Source organism: Acipenser ruthenus, chromosome 12 (genome assembly GCF_902713425.1).
Source record: "Acipenser ruthenus chromosome 12, fAciRut3.2 maternal haplotype, whole genome shotgun sequence".
NCBI lineage: Eukaryota > Metazoa > Chordata > Actinopteri > Acipenseriformes > Acipenseridae > Acipenser > Acipenser ruthenus.
The window spans coordinates 13,094,869-13,122,595 of NC_081200.1; the positions used below are offsets into that span (position 1 = coordinate 13,094,869).

The following is a 27,727-nucleotide window of genomic DNA, read 5'->3' on the forward strand; positions in this document are numbered from 1 at the left end:
ACATTAATATCGTACTGTTATACCATATATACACGCATTGCACAATAATACAAAGCAAATTAAATATCTACATGCTGAAACGGTTTTTATTTTAGCAGACGAGTTCAGTTGTAGCAGGTAGCAAAAGTCACAGGGCAGTGATGTCACTTCCCTAGCAACAAGCCTCCTATGTTGGGAATGGGTTCTTTCAATACAGTGGGTTTGTGTTAAGAAAGGAGAGGAAGACTCATAAAATTAGTTGGAGACAAGCTGATGAGAAGCAATTACCCTCTGCAGTACGAATTAAAACGGTGTGCTGCTTTTTATGCGAGAAATTTGAAAAAGCAAGTCAACGAAGTTAAAACAAATATTTAAGATATATTCATAAGTGAAATGAAATTAACACATTGGGCGGCAGTCAGATGATAAATGGGCCGCATGCGGCCCATGGGTTGTGTGTCCCTGCACTAGGATTATCCATAGTAATAAAAACCAAAAGCAAAACAAATGTGTGTGTTTTTTTTTGCGACTAACCACGATCATGACGAAAAACAATGGCCATTAACATTGCTGTATTTCTGCTTGGTCTTGATGAACAAGAGAAGCAGCAGGAACTCTTAGGAAGAAGGCTTTGGTTACATTATTGTTCACAGGGGCACAGCGTGGAAGCACTGGTCAAAATGGGTGAGACAGCAGTCTCCCACATAGCATGCAAGATGACAAACACAGTGTTGCAAGAGCCAGTCTGACCCTTTCTTCCTACATTACTGACCGATGTAGCCATCTGTGCAGAGACAGAGAGAGGGAAGGAATGTAGTTTACAATTAATAAATAGTTTTATTTTTTCCCTTTGTGGTTCTGGGTTCTGTTGCTACAATGAAAATGTCATATTGTCGCATGATTTGAATGGAATGGAGGAAGTTTATTCACTCTTGGCAGATGAGGTCAAAGCCAGGTAAATGCAGATTTAGAGAAAAAGGTAGTCTGTGCGGAACTATAATTTAGTGCTAATATTTAAGCTTGTCTTAAGGTCTCTTATGATAGAACTAACAGGAAGTGTGTATTTAATTTTTTAAAACATGAATGTTCTTGTAGCAGAAACCTGTCCCCCAAAATCATAGAAGGGCACACAAATGAAATGCTCCTTCCTATGAAGTATATGTTTTTCATTGCCAAATCTGAGACAAGTGTAGAGAATAGCACTGCTTTCAAGGTAAGATGTATCGCCTTTCTCTTAAAGAGTCCTTATCTGCACATAATATAAACATAGACTCAACATTACAATCTTATTGTGAAACTCATTGTACAATTTAGAAATTCTGTTTTAATACAAAATAACAGTGAGATAAATCAACATTTTATTAAAGGCATCACATTGTTACTTTCTTCATAAGTATGTGATTAGCTGAACAAGGTTATGCAATTTGCACAACAAAGTGCTGCATTATCACAATCCCTTGACAAATTTCATCAGGAAACATGTCATGAAATGAACCATTCCCATTTTTCTGGAAATTAAAATCCTAACTACGGCTTATAGCTGTGTACTCCTTTAGTTGTGCTTTGACACCATAATGAAAGATAACACCTACTGAAATGACAGAAAACAACAAATAAAAAGCCAAATAAAGTGTGCAAAAGAGTAAAGCAATAGTAGATTTATGCCACACATGACGGGGAATCATTTACATTGGATACCAAGTTAAGTCTCTTAAATTGGCAGTCAGTTTTACATATATGCCAAATTAATTTATAACAAGCTCATGTGTGGCATAAAAACATGGGAGTCATGGCAACAATCTACAATTCTTTCTTCAATATTTAATCATATTTTTGATTTTGTGTTAGAAACGATACTGAATGTCTTCTCTTTCTGTTACGCATGGGTTCATGGGCAATTTTGCAATTTGAATATTAAAAAGACAGGAATGTATCTCTCATAGTAAACATTCACTGTGGAAGCTGTTTCAGCTTTAATAGGAGGGTATATTTGCAGAAATTAACTCTACTGCCACATTCTTGTTTTTTCCCTGCATGCGTTTCAAACCCTACGTATGCTCACTTGTGCATTACAATTACCTCAAAATCTCTTACTGCAATGCTTTGTGCTTGCAAAGGCTGCTGGGAACTCCTAGCAGGGTTTGCCAACTCCCTTCCAGTTGCTTAACCTAATGTGAAGCTACTGATTTTCAGATACTATAAAATATTACTTTCATGAAGTATAATGTATTCAAAACCAAGATTGAAACATTGTAACCGGTAGCCTGCGTTCAAGCTACAGTTTACTAAATTAATGTATTAGCTTTTAGTCCTTGTTTAATCTAGCTGAGAAGGCATTTAGTGGCATGGAATAAAGTTATCACACTCCCATTAAAAGATTAAAAAGAAAGAAACAGTCACTGGTATGCAGGATCATCCACACACGATTCCCCAGGTGGCAGCCAAGGCTTGCACTTCAGTTTTATCACTGATGGAATTTACAGCAAAACACATGAGCTTCTTATTAAAAAGAAAGCCTTAAAGGTTCAGGCACTGGCTCTCAATATGCTTAAAGACTACAAATTCACTCGTGGCTTTCAACTTCCCCTGGCTATTATCTACACTATGCTTTCATACCTTTAATACTTCTATTTAAAGTAACAGTAATATGCCTTCTAGTTTATTTCAATACAATATTTAGCTGTGGTGTACAACCTAAGCCAATTGTACAACCAATTGGCATATGGCTTTTGATGGGGTCAGCAGCACCCACTCATTTTACAGTTTTTTAAAATGTGTTTATTATTTTAATACCTGTATAGTCCAAGACAGCCTTGTTTTGAAAGTTTCTCTTCAAAAACGAGTTGCTCGAATAGCCTCTTGTGACCCGAAAGATTCATTGGATTTCACACACATCTGAACTATTAACAATTCTCAATCAATTACAAATATAACCAATGGAAAACAATGCACACTATAATGTACACAGGGTCACACAAGGATAGTTTCTTTGCATTGCATAGCTTTTATAATATTCACTAGGGTGTTCTGTTTGATATTTTAGAGCCATTAACTGTTTGTATTTTAGTTACATAAGATATAGGAATATGAGTTTCTATCAGATTTCTCACAGGTTTTGTTAGAGGGCTCCAAAACTGGGGAGCTTGACGCACGCTGTGAATCTCAGGTTCCATTATAGTACAATACTGAACAAGCACATCAGGTCTTTGATCAGCCTATGCAATGACAATGACAATGACAGTTGATTGAGGAAAGTATCACTAACCTCGTCTATGGCTTTCTTATAGCTCTGAAGGGAGGGAGGAGAGAGACGACAGCAGAGGAAATGGAGGAAGAGGAGGAGAAAGCCAGAGGAAAGGGATGCAGGTTAGAGAGAAAATGTAAAAAGTCTGTTAGTTCAGTATTACAGGAAATAATGAGATTTAAATTAAAAGGTGCAGTATCCATACAAATATACATATTCAAACATTTTCCTAGTTTCCTTAATATGTGCCGACATCACAATTCTCCTTGACATTAGTCAAATGGGTGCATGTGAAAGTAGAAAGTTGAGGGACAATGGCATGGACTACTGCCGGCACTCTGCAAGTAAACACACCTAAATCCTCACCTGAAAATCTTCTGCCATTCAGTTCTGAGCCTCTCCTAAACAGAGACTGCCAATTATAGTCCTAGTACTAGGCCCATTGTTCACTGGGTTCAAGTTCAGACTACCAAACATATTCCACTACTGACATGAGCCTGACTAGGACTCAGGCTTCCGGAGGTGAATTTGCCAACTTCTTAAAAAACACTTCACATAATTCAACAACTGGAGTTATATACATGGGCAATCATACGCAGATCCAACATTTAAATTAAAAAAAAGGTCATCCATTGTTTATTCCGGGGGCTTGTTTTTATGCAAACTCTTGAGCAATGGGATTTTTACACAATAAGCCCATAGATACTTTACAATGAAAGTAAACATGTTCATGGTGTAAATATCCAGCCGCGAATGAAAGAGTTTCAGGGATCTTTTCCAAAGACCCAATTTAGAAGCAAGAGAGCTTCAATGATCACACGAAAATCTGAACATTGCACCACATCGGTTTCATAGAGATATCCAAATTGAGAATGCCTTACCTAAAACCCAAATATAAAAAGAACAGAACAGTTCTTACATACTTTGGGGGTATAATAATGAACACAGACACTGTTTTTTGCACACTGAAAGGAGCCTCCAATGCGCATTAACACGCTTGACTGCCAAGCCCTGTTTTCTCTTTGTTTGTTGCGAGCCATGGAGCACACCCGTTGTGAAAACTAAATGACTTTGTTTTGCTGGAAACTTAAATTGTTCCAAATGAAAAAAACATGCCTTGATTTGCCTGACAGGACGATGGAAACCTTAACTGTCTCACTTGACAGTCAATGTGCTGAATGAACATTGGCTTCAAGCACTAACACTTTGTAGACGTCTAGAACCATCAAATCTCAATACTTTAGCCTTCCATATACTTATCTTACCCATAACTCTGTCGTTTTACATCTTCTAAAAAGGACAAGAATCAGTTATTATCTCTTATTAGCACTTTTATTATCATCACCAGTCCTTTTCTTATTGGCTTGTATTTTATACATCACTCCAGAACATGCAGAAGACAACGCTATAGATGCAATGTTGCTGATGCTTCCTGGTACCTAATCAATTCATGGGTTGTAGTTCAATCTAAGAGGTGTTTAGAGTCTTCGTTTCAATCAGACTCGTAATCTATAACAAAGTATAAGGATGCAGCAGTTTAATTAATAAACTAGTAAACGGATTTTAATGCATTGGTTAAACAATTGTCAAGTTTTGAGGTGCTGCGGGCAACACTGCATACTCAGGATTTTTAAGGCAAGTGAGAACTAGGAACTCACAGCAGGCCGGCTGGGTCTGGTCATCTCTCGTCCTTCCTCCTGCTTCATCTTTGAGGGGTCCTGACTCATTATGGGAGAGCCATCAGATTTACTTGTTCCTGTTGAAGCAATTAAAGGATAGGTTATACACAGCTGGCATTGTTCAGTGCAGCACTTCCACTGTTTCTATGGAGTTTAGTGGTTCATAGCTTCTGGGTGATCTGCAGTATGTCGGTTTAAGTATTTGTCCAAGGTAGCGGAATACTTGTGGTGCCAATATTGCATGTAATGCGTTCTGTAAAGCCTGCATAGTTGGTGCTATAAAAAGTATTTTTCATGTTTTCTTTATATTTCTGTTTTCTTCCTATACTAGCCATTTTCTAGATATACTGTGAAATACACAAATAAAGATGGGGGTGTATCTCCTTAAGTACACGGATTGTAACACTCTCAATGTGTTCTGTTAGACAGTAGTTAAGTAAATGAAATGTTACCAGGACAACATGAAGTATAACTTTTAATATAACGCTACAATGTAACAGCCTTATTTTACATAGCACTGAAAAGGTTCTGGCCTCCTACCCATGTTCTGACCAAGTCCATCCTTATAACTGCCATCTGTTGAACTGCAGACTCATAGTAAAACTCCTGTACAGTATTTGTCCCTTAAAATGTTACACAACACCCTGCAAATTTTACAAGCGCATTACGTTACCTTGGCTCTGTCCCGTCTTGTCCGTATTGTAGTGTTAGACTGCATTTTTTTTTAAACCTATTGTTGAACATCGTAGGTCATAAGTCAACCGGGCAATACATTTGTCAACATTGGGGGTGGGGGGGGTGGGGGGGCGGGGAGCTTTCCAATGATCATAGTGTATCCAGAGCATGTTCCTTCCTACAACAATGCTGGTTTTCTGTTCCCACAATACACCGCCACTCATCCCCCACCCCCTGTAGTTCAGTTTATTCCCTTTAGCATTGCTGTTCATGTCATCATCCTGCGTGAATCCACCTAGATGTCACTGTGCCTGCCTGCCTGCCTGCCTGCCTGCCACGGAGGCTTCGAGTCAGGTCATCACGTCGATTACTTCACACAGGCTGTAAGTCCTGTTGCTGTGTGTTAAAATGTTGATGTTTGAAAAAAGTCACAAAGCAACTCAAGACAGCAGCAATCAATCAAGACCCATAAATACGGCACTGCCTCGCCCCATAAAGATGAACATTGTGCCATCGGCAAAACCAGTGCAGAGCAGTACAATATCAAGGGAATATGGAGTAGTTAAGTTCTGTCAGGGTTTGGCATACTGTTGAGGTCAGTCGCCATAGAAGGAAACACACTACAGGGAGATGGTGATGAAACAATACTTCTAGCATAACTGCTTTAGTTTGTTACAGAGTGGTAGTATCAAAAAGGCCAATACCAATGAGGTTTTGTTTTCTAGTTGCACTGAAGGGAATCAGTTAGAATGCTTTTATAATGTATTAATTCTGTACACTGAATTGCTGAATACTACAATGTATCTGGGTATATTACATATGTAGGAGACTTTCCATCCAAGTGATAGCAGGCTTAAAATACTGCCACCTGTTTTAAATAGTAAAAGAAATGGACTTTGTGATAACCAACATTGCTAACAGTGTGTGCAAGTCCCCATTGTATTTTTGTCATTGAAAAGTCATTGGAGTGCCAGGTTTGGTACAACTTAAATTTAAAACAGTGGTGGTATTTAGCTCCATCACTGTTTAGATGAATTGAACAGCCCTCTTTTTTACACTGTGCTCCATGACCAAAAACACAACATAGCTACTGTCATTTGGATCTGGAACGAGGAATAAAAGAAAAAAGGAACCAATTTCACACAAGACTGAAGGTTGACTCTTTCCTACACTGATTTTAAAAGCCATGTCTGATCAGGGATGGAAATAAGATTCCTACTGCATAGCCGATTTCCTCATCCCAGGTTTTACTACAAGCTTGATTAGCCAGTGTATATATAGGTAACAAGCTCATGTGTGTCTTATTAAACTCATTGTAAAACTAGGAATGAATCAAACTGGTTTGCAATGAGTCTTATTTCCATCCCTTTTGTAGGTATTTGCACAAATAGTTTAGCTCCCATGTTTTAACTCTGTTGTTATTTAACATGACTTATTAACCTACTCATGTCTGCATTATGCTTTACTGCTATTAACTGTTGTTGTGCTGTTTTGCCAGGACCCTTTCTCAAATGGTTAAATTTATAGTTAAATAAAGAAATTCTCTGAATCAGAAACTCCAGGCATGGGCTTCAAGGTTGGATGTGCGTGGTAGGCCTCACCTCTGACACTGTTCCTCTCGCTGGAGCCGGGCTGGGAGCCCCCCTGCGAGCTGGGGTTGCTGGAGCTGGACGAGCTGCCGCTGCTGGTTCTCTGTAACACTGTCTCCAGGGGCAACTCCATCTTCCGCAGGTCAGGGTTACTGAGGAACAAACACCAGACATGAAACTCCTCCCCCTTTAAAGGGCTCAAGTATCCCACTGTAACAAACGGCACACGTCTTATATTACCAAAAATGAGCTGGATGTGCCAACTTAACTTCGGGTTTCCTGGTGTGCATGTGTACAATTTTAAATAAAATACATTAAAAAAATCATGACTCTTGAAATGTGTAATCTACAAACACAAAGAAATAAATCCAAGTGGCTTGACTACTTTGCCGTTAGATTGCTTGCCCAATATTCACCCTTATTTAAGAAAAAATACTTAATAGCTCTCTATTACTCTACTCTTACCTGGCTCTGATGAGTTGTGCTGCTGCTCGGCTACCCAGACCACTCCCGTTTCCAGGGGAGTTTTTTCTGACCAGGGCAGGAGATATGGAAGTTGTTCTTTGGGGAACCTACAGGTAAAAATAAATTCCCTTCAAATAAAGTATGTGTCAGGGTTAGAAGTGCTTTAATTCCAGGATTACAGTATCCAGTTAATTCTATCATCAGCTGACTAACAGCATCATGCACCAACTAGCAACTATTGTTCAAAATAAAGTTATTCATTTTATTAATCAATGCAATTCCTAGTATTATATTTCAGTTACACAGAAACACATGATCACTTATTCTGTGTTTTAATCCTTATTCAGCCAGGGTTGTTGTGAACATTTGATAAAGTCAACTCCACCATTTATGCCCAAGTCCATTTGAAGCGATATGAAAAGGGTTCGAGTGTGTATGTAAAAACGAAAAGAACCTTGGGTGGGAGGTCCTCCTCCTGCCTCAGCCAGGCGCTGCGGTCGAACATCTCGTCCCGGCCGCTGATGATGCGGGGGGGCAGGGGCGGGGTCTCGGAGGTGGGGTCGGAGTTCTGCCGAGGCATCTCTGGGCGGTGTGAGATGATGCCCTCCTGGAAGGCAGAGACCCCCTTGCTAGACTGGTCATGCAGAGACTGGGAGCCAGACATGGAGGAACCGTGAGATTTCAGAGGGACCAAGTGAGCCATCTGGACCAAGCGGACAGCACAAGACAATCTGTCAATATTATTCCTCTGCAGTGGCAGGGCACATTCCAGTCTTTTACTATGAGCATGACTACACACTTAAATACTGTACAGTATTAAAATGAAAACTGAGCTTAAACTGTTGTGATGCAAACTGGGTAAGTGCACTCAAAGACTGCAGGGTGCTTGTCAATGTTGCCACCTTGCAGAGATGACCACTATGCGTGGCACAAGCCAGATTATTTTTCTCTCCCTTTAAATACATATGTAATCTTTGGAATACCTTAGGATTTCAGTGGTAAGTCGGCACGTGATTGTGGCACATTTTACTGAGAAAGCCCAACCTGGCTCTTCACGCTGACAGTGTATAATATCCATCTGCATTATAATAACTATATTAATAGCCTGGGACTTCACAGCACTGTGCCCTTTTCTAGAAGAGGAAATGTTAGTTCACCATGCAGTGATTCAATGAATCAGCAGGATGTGCAGAGGAGGTCCCTGTGCATACAGATCTATATTTTTCTGATTATGGTAATACGCCTTTTCAGCATCTCATTACCTGGAAGGCGGTTAACATTGGTTCATGTAATTTAGGGTACCTGGAGGACTGGAATCGTGCAGCCCTGGACAAAGAACTTTAGTCTGCCTTTAAAAGTATCATGAAGAGCAGAAACCTGGGACTACCTGTGGCTCAACCTGCCGGTGCATGGGGGGCGTTCTGGCCGGCTGGATGGCACTGCTGCTGAAGGACTCCGACCGCGGTGGCAGGCTGGGGTCAGAAATCCTATTGGCCACCTTGTGCTGCATTGCTGGAGAGCTCTGCCGGTTCAACTTGGAACGTTCTTCAACCTACAGTACAGAGGATAATATTCAGAACACCAATAAAACTGCAAAAATCTCCAGTTCCAGGCAGCTACTTCAGCACAGGAGATTATGCCAGGGCAAATCCACAGTGATTTTAACTGGGATACATTTTAAATATTGAACTTCTATATAGAAGTTTAATGAAATAGACTATAGGTATAGTAGTTCATTGTCAAGTATTTTCTCTCTCCTTTCCAATTACAAGTACACAATGATTTTGGGCTTCTTGTTTCCAATAATTAGTACTCTGTTTAGCTACCCAGTAGAAAAATGAACAATGAACAATCCTATAGCCAGTACAACTGATGAACAGGTCTCTACAATCACTGCTCTTTACGCATCAGTTTCCCTTGCAATTATTAAGTTTCCAATTTAGAGCCTTTTTTTTCTTTTTTTGATTCCAGTCTTATCGATTTTGCTTCAAATCCATCACCTGTGTCCCCATTTTGTGCTGAGGTAAATGTCTGTAAGGCAGTAAATCGTCATTTGCCATTCCCTTTTTGCATAAGCAGCCCAAAAGCCCCACAAAAGAACAATAGGACCCTCACTGGAGAAAAGTTAGAGGATAAAGAAATTATCTGTTGAATCATTTCTTTTTAACGTACAAGCTATTGTTAGAGAGACTTGCATTTCTTTGAATTTGTACTATATATTTAATCACTACATATAACCTACTACTTTATGTGATGTATTACCCACAAGTTAAAGGTGTATTGACATTTTTTTTAAACTCGCTTTCAAAATAGCAACAGACTTCTCATTAGTCCCTTCTTGTTTTTCTGTTAATCTTTTTGAATTTCACATTGATTCTGGTAAATCAACTTTTCTTCCTGCCAAAACAAGTTCACTTCCTGTGTCACAGGAAATAGTGCACCACATTAGGACGTATGCTTAGGGCACAGGAAATGAAAAGGGAGAGGACATCAAATATTTCCATCAAACTGTTAGTGGGGTGGCTGGATAAATGAGCTTTACAAGAGGAAAACTAAAACATTTGGAAAACTAAAACAAAAAACAAGGATACTGAAAGAATGCTCCCATACAAATTAGTTACATTTTGTAAAGCCTTGTTTATCACACCTTCTATAATGGTTGTTAGCTGTTATTAACATTAAGTTAGATATTTATTTTCACCCCGGTTATGTTTTAGTAGTATTTAAGTGGGTATACTTTCAAAGTGCATCATATACATGTGACAGTGTATTATGTCACCAAGATTATAAAGTCTACAGTATATGATGTTGTGAAGAGATGCTGCCAGTGTGCAAACTTAAGCTAAACTAATTGGGAACTGTACAGTAGCCTCTACTACTAATATTACTTTGCTAAAGGTTGATAAATATCATTAATATTGTGTCTTTCAAACATAGTACGCAAATATGCCTTAAAATACCAAAACAGATGTGGTCAAAGAAATGAATGTACTCATCAGAACTGTTAATGAATTCAGGTTACATAGATCAGCCTTCACCATATCCCAAATTAAAGTGTCAACCTGCCATAACAGACTCCATTTCAAGGGACCGAATGGTTAAGCAAGTACATACAGAGGAAGAACTATGTTAAAAATCAAGAGCAGGGAAAAAAAAAAACTTTCATTACTCATTTTAAAAGAACAAACAAGCCACTCAAAGAGTTAAGCAGTTGCATGATGATATGGCCATACACACAACTACTAGTGTCAATGAGCTCCATTCACCAGCCAATACAAGAAGCAAGCAACCAGTCTACAAGGAAGAGCTCAGCACCTAGTAGGAGATAAAGTCTTGATGTGAAAAAGTACCATGAACGGCTATCTCCCATTTGTATTGTAGAGTTTTGAGATGGATTTCTTTTGGTGTGGTGGTAAGTGCGTGATTCAGCATCTAAATTGACTTGGTCCTCATCTGATATGGGCAATTCTGCGTGTAACAATTGGCACGGCCGGGGGAAACGCTTCCAAGCATTGTGTTATAAAATATTAAGCTTGTTGAGGGATCTTAGTGTTGTCATGTAGCCTTTTGCAAAGGTGCATTGGCGTTTAGACCATTTTCTAAATTGAGACTAGTACTAGAATTTCATGCATATGCTAAGCATATCATACAAGTCGTGAGAAGGATGTTTAAGTGAATACATTGCTGTACATCAGCAATTGTAGGTTTTTGACAGATTCTTTCTAACTCTCCAACAGTCTTGCATATAGCATTCATAATTGTGTACAGGTGCACTGACACATCCTTCTGCACTATTGCCCATTTAGAACAGAAAATTAATTTGAGACAACCCCACAGTTCCTCTACTCCATCTCCCCGTTAAGAACATAAGAAAGTTTACAAACAAGAGGAGGCCATTCGGCCCATCTAGCTCGTTTGGTTGTTAGTAGCTTATTGATCTCAGAATCTCATCAAGCAGCTTCTTGAAGAATCCCAGGGTGTCAGCTTCAACAACAATACATTCATATTATTCTCAAAATCTACAACTCTACCACACCCATCCATCATGTCCGATCCCAATGTCCCTAATTCCAACCATAAAATCAGCCCATTAAACTGCTGTAATCGATATGATAGAACACCGAGCTACAATATTGGCTAATGGGAGATATTCATTCATGAAAGTCAACATTTTTGAAGCCAGAAAATACTACTGCAAAAGTCTGAAAGATATAAATGTCAGTGAAAGATATAAATGTCAGTGAATCAGAAAACAAAAAGGATGGAAGCGACTCTTTTCTTCAAAACCAAGCAAGTTAGTTGATCATTGTCCTCCAGGTAAAACCATTAGTCACTCCTTGCGAATCACTGCTCTTTCCACCCCAGTTCCCATTTTACACTAAGCTTCTGCTAGTTAGCATTGAACATGGCAGCAAGGAGGTCACTTTGAGGGGTATGGAATGTAACCATGCATTCAGTAAAGATGAACAAGAGCTTGCGTTTTCTGGATTTGGAAATGAAAATGAAACCAATAAGACTGCTTAGCCTCTTGGTTATGCAGCCGTAGGAGGTCTGGTGAGACACACTCTACTCCATCTTGATCTGTTGTCATCAAAAAAAGACAAAAATGGAGGAACTACTGTAGATTATCAACCAAATAAATGACACCAAAGGAACTTGTGTTTTAAAAGATGACCAGTCTTTTTTCAGCCTAACTAAAACATCTACTGGTGTCAAAGCTTTACAAGCTCTATAATGTCCAGGTATACTCATAGACTAAGAAGTGTTTCCTTTGACTAGAACCAAGTTATACTGGCATGTGGACTGTATGTTAGAAACAAATGGTCACTAATCCTTATACCCACAGCAAGTGAAATATCATCTTATAACAAATGCCAACTTGTTGTTTAATCCTATTAATTTATCCAGTTGGTTTGAATATATAGGAGCTAAACGCCACCACTGTTAAAGGGCACTTAGAGTAACAAGGTTCTTAATCTTTCAGTGAATGCGAGTCTCTTAAATGTATTTCTGTCTGTAATGATGTGTAACGTTGTTATTTAGATAAAATCGTATAGACACGACAGTCTTAATTCACCTAATCCGAACACAGAATTCAGGCAAAATCACAATGACCTACATGTTGAGTCCTTTTTTTAGGTTCTCCAATTATTCATCTAAGCAAATGCTAAAAATGTTGTTTCATTTCCAAGCCCGGAAAAAGCTTTTGTGAATCCTCTCTTCAAATGTTTTGTTTCATTTACGAACATCAAATCATGCTTCTTTTGTAAGTCTCAAATTCTATTCAAATGAGGCCCAACACATGTAATCAATGACACCAGTGAACTGAGGAAGAGTACTATGGATATATTGAGAATAAAAATAGGCTTGTATGCCCTTCAAAGCTTACTACTTTTTAGCACATTATTTTACAGGTTTCCAGTCCTTTACTGCAATAACAAAGTGTGACCTCACAACCTAAGGATCAGTTAAATACTTTCTAATCTAATTCCCATCACTGCTAAAATGGATGTTTCAATACCTAAAAATATAAAAATCGGCCAATGTTCCTCAGTTCACTGACTACTTTCAAATTAGAAGAGGCCACTGAATAGAACCTAGGTTAGTGCTACATTAGTTAACAAGACATGGAGAATACAACTACACTGCTATGTGATGGCCTAATCTATTTTAAGTTGTTATCTGCTTGCTGCCACGCATTTCCACAAGTGCTTTAAAAAGTGCTCATCCACCAGCTTTGTGCTTTTTTAAATTTATTTTCTTTTAAAAAGAACGAAACCTGATGCAAGCTAACTTTTGGATATATTCCTTTCAGTGACTTCCCGGTATGAAACTTCCATTTGGTGGCACTGGTAGTCAGAGAGCTTTTCTGGTTTTCAAAGGGATTTGTTCTTGGCCTGTGGAGGGGTTGGAACAACTGGGGCAAGGGGCTACGGGAAGAAGTATTAAACGGAGGGGAGGACACAGAGATAAAGTTATCAGTCGGAGAGGGGAATACATTGGAAGAGCTAGAAGAACTGCCAAAGGAGGGGATGGGAAACCCCACCGGGCTGGCTCTTGGAGACCTCTCAGGGCTACACTGGGACAGATGTGACTGAGAGCCAAAAGGAGAGCCAAAAGGAGAGCCAAATGGGGAGCCAGCAGGGGAGCCAGCAGGGGAGCAAGAGCGAGAGCCATTTAAGGAATTTTCTGGGGAAACCCTGGGAGACACCCTGGGTGAGAGGCCCATCCATTTTAAGGAGGCCGGAATTCGTTGAATTAATTTCCGAGTTGATTGTTGGATACTTCGGTAACTTCCAGCACTGCCAGAATATGAATGCCTTTCTCTAGGCGCCATCATCTGTCTAAAAGAGTACTCAGGGGTGGAGGCTGACAGATTTATCTCTGAGTTGGAAACAGCAATTTCACCTCTTGGGGAAAGAAAACGCCTACTACCAGGCACCGTTAACTGGATGATATTTCGGCAATTTCCAGAAGCTTCTGAATACGAGTGCCTTTCTCTTGAGCCCCTCATCTCTCTGAAAGAGTGCTCAGGGGCAGAGGTTGAGAGATCCACCTTCCATGCCCCAAAGATTCCCAGATCCCACGCATCCTCATCCTCAAGACTTGCAGAAGTGCGTGGCACATTAAATGGTTGTTTCCAGAAAAGATCTTCATCAATGTCAACCTCTACTCTTTGCACAGCAGAGTGTGAGCGCTGCCTTACTCTCTTAAACCCAGCGGAAGGCTGGACATCATCTGCCAGCTCTGGCTTGGCTGGGCTGCATCCTCTGGAAGAGAGAGCATACTTGCCAGCAGCTCTCTGCGATTTAAGTTCCTGGACATGCTTTTGAATCTGTTCCGCTAGATCGAGTCCAGCTATTGACACTTTGTCTGGGTGGTTTCCCAGGTCTGTGATTTTAATTTGGGGAAGGTTATGTTTCTGTGGCCGTTTCTGCTTTGATCTGCTGGAGGGAGTTTGGTTACAAGGATGATGTGGAGGGTTATGGGAAGCTGATGGAGACATGAATGCCTGCGTCCACTGCTGATTGGATGTGGAGTGCTGTTGCTTAGATGGGAGGCGGGGAGAGTTACTTAAGGACTGCTGCTGAACCTAGAGTTGGGATCACAAAAGTTTTTATTAAAAAGGTAAAATATATTATATATAGAGATATATATATATTATATATATATATATATATATATATATATATATATATATATATATATATATATATATATATATAAATAATGGAAATAACACATTTTATTATAGCTAAAACCAGGCATATATATATATATATATATATATATATATATATATATATATATATATATATATATATATATATATATTTTTTTTTTTACACCTAGGACAATACAACTTGTTTTACACACAGGGGTTTCTGTTTTAACTAAAAGACAAACATTGCTATCTCTTGTGTAGTACGTATTCCTGCAGTATATTTAACCCTTTAATTATTTATTAAACCCAGAGCTGTTTTTCATTACTGAAATTGAGCTTTTAGTTACAGGGAAAAGTTGTTGTTATCTGAATGTCACTTTTCTGTTTTTGTATTCTGGTAAAAACTCCCTCTTCCAACTATGATAACCAGTTTATTAGGGATAGCGGCTGTATTCCCCAAAACATATCAAAGAAAGTATTAAAAGAAAATGGACAATATATTGCAGGAGCACATACAGAAATGAGAAGTGTAATAATCAATTAATCTAACCCTAGTTAGCTTCATTTATCCGCCGTCTGAAACATCGAACAAATCACCGTAGGGGACTTTTATCATGAATTTCAAAGACCAAGTTTGTGCCAGAATAGCTGTTAACATGTAGATATAGCAATGGGTCATTTATTTTGGTTTATGAATACAAATAATATGAAACATACTGCAATATCACTACTCCACAGGGCAGCGGTGTGGTGTAGTGGTTAGGGCTCTGGACTCTTGACCGGAGGGTCGTGGGATTAATCCCAGGTGGGGGACACTGCTGCTGCACCCTTGAGCAAGGTACTTTACCTAGATTGCTCCAGTAAAAACCCAACTGTATAAATGGGTAATTGTATGTAAAAATACTGTGATATCTTGTAACAATTGTAAGTCGCTCTGGATAAGGGCATCTGCGAAGAAATAAATAATAATAATAATAATAATAATAATAATAATAATAATAATAATAATAATAATAATAATAAATCGTAAAAAAAAAAGCTTTCAATGTTTAACTAAATGTAAACAATGTATTTAATATTTTATTTATTATAATGGAGAACTAATGGAGAGTGTTTTGCTTCCTGTTTTTGTGTAATTTTAGCATTTGTCTTGTTTTTAATAACTACAGTACTCAATACTGGTAGCTATCAATACTGTATTTCAAATCAAATTATTGTGCGCTGATCATGTGACCAGAAATGCAACTGTCATACCAACAAACTTTGCTAATGCCACCAACATGAATCCGGATGTAGTTAATTTATATGAATCTTTACTGTTTTTAGGTCTGTGTAGTGCACGATTATGCTAGTACTTGTGTTCCTGTTGTAGTGTGACACTGTAGGCAATACTTATTTCACGCATCATTTGAATACATTGAATTCTGAGGAAATTCTATTTTCTTTTTTTTTTCTACATTTTCTGCGGTCTTAAGTGAATTCCGAACATTTTCATCAAAAATCTGCAGGCGCGTATACCGTCTGGTCCTGGCCATGCTTTTCCTGATAACCCTGATTATAACAGGCCATGCTTTTTTTCATAAAGTACTGCACCCATTTGTACGTTTTAAGTATATTTACTGAAAAGCCCAAGGGGGGGTTCAATTTATTTAACAGGGCTCCTGGCACCTACTCATTGACATAATATACTTAAGTGAAGGTAGCTCTGAAAGCCAAGGACAGTCTCCAACTCTGTAATACTGTACTGTAATTCAATGTTGGGATTGGTCTGCCAAGTCGCCAATTGTCATTTCACGAGCCAACCTGCCAAAAATCAAGAGAGGTCAAAGAAGGTATAATGACTTGGCTTCCTCACAAGTGGGAAGCCCTGAACCCTCAGAGTCAACACTGTCAAGACCAGCAAATCGGTTTTGTCTGCCCTTCCTACCTCTTTGGCCCAAGCCGGTTTGTCAGTGGGGTTCACTGTGTCCTTGTAATGGTAGAGCGGCTTCTTCGGGTCTTGCTGCTGCTGAAGGGATACCAAGTAGGCCCTCTCCTGCTGCAGCTGTCTCTGCAAGCGCTCCGCCTGCCTCTGCTCCTCCATCTGCTTTCGCTTATACTCCTGAAAGAATAAGGACTATATTAGCACAATATTGCCATTGATCAAAAACAGCTTTAAAAGCAGCATAAATCTGTGTCTTTATGAAGATATGTAAATGCACCTGTTAAAGGTACTGCACGATCATTACGTTTTGAAAATGTGATTAAGAATGAAGTGAATGGCAATCACGTGGCATGATGGCAAATTATTTAGGTAGTGTGGATAGGGTGTTTTCCTCAGTTGTACAAATTCAGAGGAAACACACACAATCTATAAAACTGAATGATAAAAAATGACCAAATCATCATTCAACAGGCTCAGCCAACAAGAATTGCGTTGCACAGTCCTACGCTTGCCAGGAAGCACTAGCTAAAAAGTTTTAAAGATGAGCTGCCAAACCATCATCATTGTCCAGTTACTCAGTGCCCTATTTGATAGTAGCAAGGCATTTTTCATCTGCCAAGACAAATATTGCATGAATCTATAGGAGAAAGTAGACAACCCACCTCAATTTCTGAGTTGCATTATAATTGCTTGACATGCTGACTCAAAACATTTTAGAAATTGAAGGTAGAAGTCGGCAACACTGACATGCAATGCATGCTAGGAGCTAATCGTTCCTGAAGGTGACATTCACATTACCGCAATAACCATTTTGAAATCATAAAATACACAATTTGAGCCTTATAGAAATTATACAAACATTTTTCTAAATGCAGGATGATTATAAAAAGATAACTGCCAGTTTTGCAATGCTGTTGTGGACAAAAACATACTTCTAAACTGGTTTGAGGGATACAAAATTGTAAATGACAGAAATCCAGTCAAAACAGTGTCATATTAAGGAGATAATTCAACAATAATTGTGCTGGAAACAAACACTACTTGAATTGTATTCAGAGAAAAAAATGACCACATTCGTATATATAACAAAATTTATTACATCAAAAAGATACCATGCAAAGGCGGCCAATGCACAAGAGGTCGTCTGAAATAATGAACACTAATTATACTGTACAGAAGTTTCTCTCCTTTCTTCAAAAGGTATTTGATGGCTACTCCAAGGATTTTTCTAGAATATGGTACAAATTATAATTTTCCATCTAGTTTAAAATTAAACAAAATTTGAATATTTCGTATACATTTTGAAAGAATAAAACAAACAAACAAACATTGTAGCACTAAATAGTGTGCTACAGTATACACTACAGGTTAATTGATGCTAAATGGTAATAACAGATACTCTTAGAATTTTGCTGCAAATCATTTGGTGGCTCCATCTGCCACGTATCACTGCTCATAGGTGTCCTCCCCATTGAAGCATTGCAAAGTGGCTTTATAAATCACCCTGTATATTTATTATACTATATAGATCTTTTTCATACACCGACATAGAAATGCATACATGTAATAAAAGATACACCACACACAGCACATAACAGATGAGCCCGCCCCATTACCAGAAGTAGAGCCTGTTCCTGCAGAAGCTGCTGCTGCAGGATCTCTAACTGCCTTTGCTCCTCCTCTAACTGACGCCTAATGTACTCCTGGTTGTACGGTCAGCGGGAAGCAGAGAGAAGAGAAACAGAACCGGTGAGTCAGACAGATAGGACCCATCCGGGTGGAAATAGAAAGGGCACATTGCAAAAATCACGGCAACAGTTAGGTTGTCCGTGACGGTATATTACAGAAACCTTTAGTATCAAAACGCTTGGAATATACCTTCATTTAAAATAAACAAGGCCCATCAAAGCACATAGAAAATGTAATAGAAAAAAAACCTGCCCAGAAATCTGTGTATGTAATGTGTGAAGGTCCCCATATACAGCATGCAGGTTAATACAATGAGGAATAAAATTATATATAGATCATTCTGCAGTATCAGGTGTAGCCTGCCTTGCAATCCAGGAGTCCTGCTATTCTGAATGTCCCAGAAAAAGTCATATCAACACACAATATAAAATACATTAAAGTATTTTTATTTTGGGATGGTAATTGAATTCATTCACTTGGAGTGTATGTAATGTGTGAAGGTCCCCATATACAGCATGCAGGTTAATACAATGAGGAATAAAATTATATATAGATCATTCTGCAGTATCAGGTGTAGCCTGCCTTGCAATCCAGGAGTCCTGCTATTCTGAATGTCCCAGAAAAAGTCATATCAACACACAATATAAAATACATTAAAGTATTTTTATTTTGGGATGGTAATTGAATTCATTCACTTGGAGACTATTTCGGAAATTAAAACAGGAGGAAGACCAATTTTTACACACACAACATTGGTGGAATAACAGATCAAATACTAGCTTGGAAAGTTATTAAGTGTACTTCTACTGTTCTTTCACTTTCACTACTTCTCTGAGCTTTGAACCATCTCCCTGCACTCTGCAGCACAGAGGTAGCTCTGCCAGGTGACAGTGACGGATGCTTTTCTCAACCTGTTCTCTAGAATGTCATAAACAGAGCTGCAAGCACAATCTCCTTCCAGGCATTTATGATCCTGACTGATCAGCACAGCTTGGCCAGCAGAGCTGTCCTGGCAGGAGATTTGTAGTCACAGGAGACTAATACAGCGCAGGATCTATTTTTCTTTTATTCAGCGTAGGACTACAGGTCATCTGCATAATATACTGTATGTGGTTATGGAGACACTTAACAGGTTCATATCGAATGTAGACTGAAAGATTACGTTTTCAGTTTCAAGGCTTCCTCGCCCTCAGTTTAACAGCAAACATTTTTCTTTTGTGATTTTCAATGCTTTTGTCAGTATTAACCTCTTTGACCAATGCTGTATTTTTGGTTATAGCTGTCTAGCTAAAATTGACTTCTTAACCATTCTGCCTTTTCATAAAGGGCTTTAAAAAATGAACAACCCTTTTATTACATTTAACATTTGAGGGTAATGAAATACACCCCTCCGAGTTGTCAGTAGAAGGACTGCTGCTGCTGCTGGTGAATATTTACAGCGAGTTGCTATGAACTCCCGAGAGCCAGCAGCCAAAGCAGCGAGCAGATTATCAAGTATTATGGTAATATGAGTAGCTGGAGGTGAGGATTCTGTGGGTGGAGTGAAGTCACTTTCCTGAAAAGGGGATTAGACGCATGTTGATGCACTGTTTCCTTTGACTGGATTAGCAGTCCTGAAGGGATTTAGACACCAAGTTGTCACAAAGAATATTATCACACTTGACACCAACAGATCCTGGACCCGTCCTTCCAATGCTTCCAGAAATTCTCCCTGTTGCTTTGTAACGAGTGAACCACTCAAGTGTGGAGATTTCTTTAAAAGAATACAGTGAAACCTGTAATAAAACCCCACCTATTCATAACGAATCCACAGTTCTCAACAAGTACTTGAGTGAATGGGGGTGGGACATTTGTTGTTCCTCCTTTCTCAGTATCTTTAGTATTCCTGAAAGAATCATCTTTGCTCATTAAAAAAAAAAAAACGGTTTGCATTCGTTTGAGCTGTACCCCAACGTTTGATCTATTTCCTAGGAATGCAGAACAGTGGGTGATCAATAACCCATTTTTACTTCTCTCTGATTATATTGGTATGCAGCAAGCATAAGTGATTTGTTGTTCATTTTACCCCCAAAAATGAATAGCTTTTTTTGGACTATTGGCAACTACATACACATTCAATTAAATGAATGCCGTACCTCCAGTCAGACTATTTATTGGTCCCAATGCCAATTTCAGTATAAAAAAACTAAACAAACCAACAAATAAAAGCACAAATATAATTATATGGCCACTACACAAAAGCCACCAAAATGCTAGTCCTCAAGTCCATTTTTTTGGTCTTCAGGGTTATATTACCTGGACATAAGTTTTTCATTAGCAGGTTTTTACGGTTAGCGCTAAACAGTAGTAAATTAAAGCCAGTTCAAGTGGATTGGTGTTCAGTACCTGCTCCCTCTCCGCCTGCCTTCTCTCCTCTTCTCTGCGCATCTGTTCCATCTCCTCATAGCGCCGCCGCTCCCTCTCCTGCTGTTTCCGCATCTCGCGCTCTCTACGTTGTTGCTGGCAAAACAGACAGAAGAGTTGAGAAAATATTCATTTTGTATTCAGTCTTTTCCCAATACCCTGTTGTACCCCAGACCTCCACGAGATTGATCATTTACTGCCTGTACACTGCAGGTCTTGCTGGCTAGACTGTGGTGAAAACAAGTTGCCAGAGTGTCAGTATGTCCCCTGGTCTACTAATAGTGCCGATCTACATTCTTATTTCCAAGCCAATTGGAGCTTAATGTGTTTGCGAGCATCATTCTCAATACTTACGCTAGCAGTTAGGTGTGTACGATGTGCTGTTGCTCAATTCTTTATATATTTACATGCCCCGGGGGACTGCGACTATCACTTCACTGCCTATAGCCAACATCCAGCACTGTTCAGATATTCTACTGTTTGAATATCATAAAAGCATCTTAGATATAATAAAATAAAAGTAAACCACTGGGTGCAGCAATAGGACGGGCCAATGGCAAAATGTACGCCTTCTAAATCACCCATCCAAATAATGACCCAGGTTACATGGATAATCAAAACAATCAATTGTGCATAAAAAATAAAATGAGGAACAATTCATACAGTAGTCAGAAACAGTAAGTAGTTAATTTTGACTGTCTAAAAAAGAACAAAAAAAAAGTGTATTTACAACTTTCAACCATTCCGATATTAAATGAAATTAAATAAAAACACCTTAAAAAGGGGAAAGTGGTTTTAGCCACAATATTTGATTTTTGTTTTCACCTGGTTACAGCTTAATAAATCACACGCATTAGCAAGTGGCATGCCAACTTGCATAAACAAATGAGTCAAAAAGGTATTTGGGTATTTCTACTAGAAGGCAGTATTGTATATACCATACACCACTAATTTAGACAAGGCTTATAACAAGGTGGTAAACCTGAGTCTCAGGTACCTAAATTGCCAATACAGAATCTCAGAAAAACAATAACTTGTGATGGGATGGGGAGAGAGGCATTGGTTTGAGCACAGGAGCAATGTTCCCACTCCCCTAGTCCTGCTACAGGCTCCTCTGCGCTGAAGCCACTAAATCCAGTTGCTGTCGTTGGCAGTAGTGAGGGTTGCTCAGAGATGTGGCAGACACAGACGGCTGAGAAAGGCTGTCAGATGGCATTAACGCATCCTTAACAGATTCATAGAAGGATTCTAGAAATGAAAGGTTATCACTAAAAAGGAATGACGCCCACAAAGAAAACTGCATGAACATTGTCTCATTCCTCTATTACTGCTCTCTTCAGAATAGCCACGTTTAGAATACTGACATTTTAATCTAATCAGCAAGTTTATGTAAAAAAAGAAGCCATCATTTGTAAAAGCCTTGGCAATTTTAGAACTGCAACTCTAATTAAGACGAACGACTTACTGTACCATTCAACTAAAGGTCAGTAAACATCTTATGCCAATGTAGGTATTAACTCAGCAACAGCTTGATGGAGATTCTCACCAAGTCTCAGAGACTGTCTGTAAGGGCTGTCCAAAAGCATGTGCACTGAAAAACAATACTCGTTTAAAACTTGAGAGGGAGAATTGGAGACCACTGCTATAAGTCACATGGTCTAAATGCAGATACACATTTGGAGTGACTAACCCCCTAAGTCATAAGTTATCAGGAAGCAGCAAGACTTTCTCATCAACAGTGTTGACTTTGAAATACAGAGATTTACTGAACACAAGTTACCAAGCAATGAAAATAATGTTGCAACTGCTTCTTCTGAACTTATACTAAGATTGCTTCTTATAAAAATTCCACACAAAACACTGGGCTCCAAGCAAGTCTATTTCATTTTGTATAGGGAGTTATTTTCCACATGGGGTTTACAGTGATTAGAGAAACCAACTGCTAAAGTATTTTAAGCTTTGCATTTATCTACATAAAAAGGAATGCCTGTCCAGAACGGTCATTATCGCACTGTGGGATACAATTATTTGATTTTTTTTAGCTGCGTTTGGGGAAGCTCTTTTTTGATTCCTCAGCTGTGAGAGGGTGACAATGAAAGCTGTCGCTGCACATATGTCTGGAGCACAAGGCCAAGGTTTTATTTGCCGTCATGGGCTGGTTAATCAATTCATTCAAACCGCAGGTTTCCTGAGAGAAATAGCAGGATACAGGCCTTCAGAGAGACATGGAAACAACACAAAGGAACTTTAACAACTCCAAGACAATCTCATGTTATTACAACATCATTGGGAAAAAACTAAACAAAGAAAAAAACAGTAATAAGAATGGTTATACTGGTTTATTAATTTTGAGTTTCTCCTTCAATAAGTAGTAAACCCAAGCTTTTTATTTTAAATAATAAATGTTGGCCATGCCCATTCAATAACACTAGTGAACTGTTACCAAATACATGATAAAGTTAGTGTTACTGTTCTGGGGCCGAATTAGAGAACAATTTCCTAACTTGCTTTCCTATCTTATCTTTCATGGCTCAGATAAGATTTTTCCTAACTTGGTATTACAGAAGCATTTCCTAAGTCAGCAGTGTCTACAATTTCCAAAATTGTCTCATCCTATCCTAACATAGTTAGGAAATCCTAACTAGCGACAATCTTATCCATAAACGACTGATCGAGTCAGAATAGAGCAGGTTACAGCTCGAGCTTCAGGTAACTGTTACCAGAATACACATGTTTTTAAATGATGGCGTCTAAACTCGATTGAGTTGTGGCAAAGAAACGTGGGGCTCTAAATTTTACTTGGGAAGAGAATAAGGTTTTGATAGCTACACAAGCTACAATAAAATCTAGTTAACAACAATAAATAAATACACAACAATATCTCACAGGCTAAAAGTAAAGCTAAAAATAACAGTATTGTGATATGTCCATGCCTCTGGTGTGAATGAAAGTGTGTACAGTAATATAATTTTCTACATTAAAAAGTTCAGACTTGTACTTTGAGTTACATTACATATAGGGCAGCAGTGTGGAGTAGTGGTTAGGGCTCTTGATCGGAGGGTTCAATCCCCAGTGGGGGACACTGCTGCTGTACCCTTGAGCAAGGTACTTTACCTAGATTGCTCCAGTAAAAACCCAACTGTATAAATGGGTAATTGTATGTAAAAAATAATGTGATATCTTGTAACAATTGTAAGTCGCCCTGGATAAGGGCGTCTGCTAAGAAATAAATAATAATAATAATAAATTATAATAATATTACATGAGCAGCTGGTTATAGTTCAAATGGAGCATCTCACTGTGTAATACAATAACATGACAGAATCAACACAGAATACTTAATATCATATTACTCAGTATATATCAAATATCAATAATCATAATCATGGACAGTAACTTGTGAGTGCGTCAAACTCCAACTCCATGCTGTCCCGTACATAACATGAACCACCACCTCGGGAGGTGGGGCTAGATCTAGACGTTACACGTAGCCCAAATATACTAATGGATCATTATGGTTCACTATAGAACATGCTGTATATAATAAGACCTAAATGTCCAGAAATATTTGTGCAATACAAAACTTAAAATCTAAAGCACAACAATAATAATAATAAATGTGCATCATTTTTTTCTTTTGTATTTTTGTGCATGGTTTGTTCAGATCTTGCAAACTACCAATTTTCTTTTTCTAACCGACAGATAGGACAGGTTAAATTAAGATAGGAAAATACGTTAGGAGAGCATTTTCTGTAATATCAACTCTCCTAAACTTGTAGTTAGGACATTCTATCTCTGAAGATAAGAATGTCACTTAGGATGCTTTTGTAATATGTGAGTTGGATTTGTATACACAAAAGAGATGTAAACAGTTTGCTTTCCAAAATAACTATACTGGGTACTCAATCTTGGATTGATATAGTTAGTGAAAATTAAGAAAACATGTGAATGCATTTTACTGTGGGAAAGCAGCTCAAGGTTCAAAATAACAGAAAAGTGTATTTGAAAAGAAAGAGAGCCTGGAGTGTTCTTTCACAGCTCTGATATGTGTCATAACTACTCCACCCCTCTTGTATTTTAACCTCAACTGTAATTAAGCTTTTCATTTTTTCTACACAGCGAGTAACGAGCAAGATGGGCCAAATGGCCTCCTCTCGTTTGTAAACTTTTATGTTTTTAAAAAAACATTTTCTTACCTCATTAAAACATTATATTCACTCTGGTTAAGGTCATATTTATGGCACAAAGCAACAAGTTCACTTTCTTGTGTCATTGGTTATTGAACCTCGCCTGACCCTCAAAATAGTAAGGTCCTAGTACCTGTAATACAGGAGGCGAATGGGGACTACTTGTTGTGTTAATCCCAGGTAAGAAAATGGTTTAACAGCCTTGGCTGAATAACTGGACCTTGTTTGTTAGATAAGCACCCTGTTATCTTTCCCAATGTGGTTATCTATCCGATAGCAATGCCCTCTAATCAAGGATCTATAGAATTAGATTCACTGCGTGGGTGTTTCAGTGCTTAGATTTCAATACAGACAGTTCCAAACACAGAGAGCTGCAAAAAAAAAAAAAAATGCAGTGCCAATATTAATGAGGAGAACACTGCAGCTGGAAGGTAGGCGTTTGCTTCCATATGAGAAACATAAGCCGTTTCCAAAAAAAGGGAAAATATATTCTCCGTCATTCATATGACACATTTAGCCTGGATATGAAATTACATCAGTTATTACCGGTATATACCTAAGGGCTTCTAATTTTTGGTTTTTATTCATTTCTGTTTTCAGTGCTAATTTTGAGCTATTTTCAAGTTTTATGTAAATAGTTTTTTTGGAGGGGCTTTTGCTTTTTATATACTGTATGAGATTAGTGTTTCAAAAAGCTTGGACTTTTTTTCAGCAAAATATGTACAGTAGTAACTCGACAGTACTTGTAAACTTAAGACCGTCTTTCCTTTACTGTCTTCCTTATGGTCACGGGCAAATTCTTCTGGGTTTTTTGTGTAGGAATTATTTTACAAATCGCCACAATTTGCAATTCTGTTTTAAAGCCTCAGTATCTTAACTGTAATACAGCTTTAAATACCGCGAACAAGTTAATTGTAATCTTGTTTTAAATCTTGCAAGCGGAGTCTCCAATAGAAATGTAGGAATGTCCTGTCCTGAGCATTTGGGGTGGGTTCAAAGTATTCCCGAACGAATCAATGATAGATAGTCAGAAAGGATGGAAATTCCCAGCTGCACTGGGAAATGTAGTTTTTTTTGTAGTAGTAGTTTTTTTCCAATGTTTATTGGCTATACCCCAATTTAAATCCCCCCTCCCCCCCATCAGGGGTGTTTTATAGATTTTTATCTATTAAAAACGAAAATCTGAAGCCCTATATAGAACTGACTCTCAAACTAGACTACAGGTACTTTGTGCAAAACTGATTTTTTGTTGACAGTGAACCCAAGTTTATCCTTTAAATTCAATGTAACTGAGTGACAGAGGTACAGAAATGAAGCGAGAATCCTGGAATAAATCTTTGTGCCAAATATGAAGACAGTATCTCAATGTGTGCTCACAGGACTTTAATATGGCATCCACATTGGGTCAAGGTCACCAACCCTTTTAGCCGCATTTTGCATTTTTAGACAACTAATTTAATTGTAGCTTTACATACTCTACACAGTGGCTGCTCCTCAAATGGTTCCTGGGATATGACTGTTGACAATACAGCAATGCAAACTTACAATGTAAAATTACTTCTACAAAAGGGTTCATTTTTTTGGTCAAAGTTTACCTACAGAATCACGGAATACAATTATGTCACAAATGTGATGCTTCACAACATTTGGTCTAACCAAATGGGACAATACTTTTAAACTATATCAATATTTTAATGTTATTTAATTGGGATTTATTAACAAAACAATGTAAAGTTGCAATCTTACCAAGATGACTTATTACTGTATGATGCTTCTTAGTGTTACAACAGAATTCCGGTGCAACTCGAAACACAGGCAGTGACAATGGTACAGTTAAAAACATATTGGCTAACACCACCAAGCTCCTCATGTATTTTATTCTGCTCCACAGTTTTCTGCAGCCTTCCTGCACTGTGCAACAAAACAACTCACTCCCACTGTTACCATGAGGCTTTGACTCCTCCTACATCAAATAATCTGCCTCTAGAAACCTAGAAAATACTTCATTACTACACAGGGAAATGTTGCACTAAAGCCCCAGCAGGCCGACAGTTTCAAATGATAGGAGTTTAGTATTTAACCTTGACATTTGGGTATTCAATGTATTTGAAGATTCAGAACAAAAATTGGGGTTAGAAATTAGCAACCAGTCTTTGGGTTTCAGTACTAAATGTAGTTCTATTGGATCTGATTAAAAGAGGCTGTCCTTTCCCTTCTAACTGCTTGTACAACTCTCAGCTGGAAACCCATTAATGAGTATGGCCAGACACAAACTGAATAATATACTGAATTATACTATAATACAGCAACTCAATGGGATTTAGTTAGAAACACTTTCAGAATTGATGGCTCATTGTAAAGTTCACTGAAAAGCAATAGAGAGAGATTCCTATTTATTAAAGAGCTTCAGAACCCTGCCCTACCTCCTCTAATCTCCGTCTCTGCTCCTTCTGCTCCTCAATGCGCTTCTGCCTCTCGGCCAGCAGCTGGCGCTTGTGCTCCTCGTTCTGCTGCTGCTCCAGCTGCTGTCTGCGCAGAGCCTCTGAGCGCTCCTTATTGGCCAGCTGAAGGCGAAGGAAGTCCCGTCTCAGGGTTGACTCACCAGGGATGTTGATCAGGGAGCTACAGAGGGAAGTATATGTGTTAGTACCATAATGGCAAGATTACAGCTATGAGTATCTACGATTCTACATTCAATAATGTGTTCTAAAGAATATACCAAACACAT

At 38.5% G+C, this 27,727-nt stretch overlaps 1 protein-coding gene across 11 annotated transcripts in view; it reads right to left on the reverse strand.

The window, feature by feature from the left end:
* The window catches only part of LOC117416497 (TRAF2 and NCK-interacting protein kinase), a 146,235-nt gene that overhangs the window by 18,630 nt on the left and 99,878 nt on the right, over window positions 1-27,727 (reverse strand). For 3 of the 11 annotated variants that reach the window (XM_059034582.1, XM_059034581.1, XM_034027607.3), the window contains exons 12-22: window positions 27,423-27,621; window positions 20,795-20,908; window positions 18,337-18,423; window positions 16,724-16,897; window positions 13,426-14,724; window positions 9,019-9,183; window positions 8,086-8,334; window positions 7,632-7,738; window positions 7,179-7,318; window positions 4,882-4,979; window positions 3,245-3,268 (exon numbers count right to left, since the gene is read on the reverse strand). In XM_059034582.1, the coding sequence (XP_058890565.1) occupies window positions 3,245-3,268; window positions 4,882-4,979; window positions 7,179-7,318; window positions 7,632-7,738; window positions 8,086-8,334; window positions 9,019-9,183; window positions 13,426-14,724; window positions 16,724-16,897; window positions 18,337-18,423; window positions 20,795-20,908; window positions 27,423-27,621 (2,656 nt within the window). The remainder of the gene's footprint in view (window positions 1-3,244; window positions 3,269-4,881; window positions 4,980-7,178; window positions 7,319-7,631; window positions 7,739-8,085; window positions 8,335-9,018; window positions 9,184-13,425; window positions 14,725-16,723; window positions 16,898-18,336; window positions 18,424-20,794; window positions 20,909-27,422; window positions 27,622-27,727) is intronic. The other 8 variants (XM_059034583.1, XM_059034580.1, XM_059034579.1 and 5 more) reach the window with 7 other exon arrangements.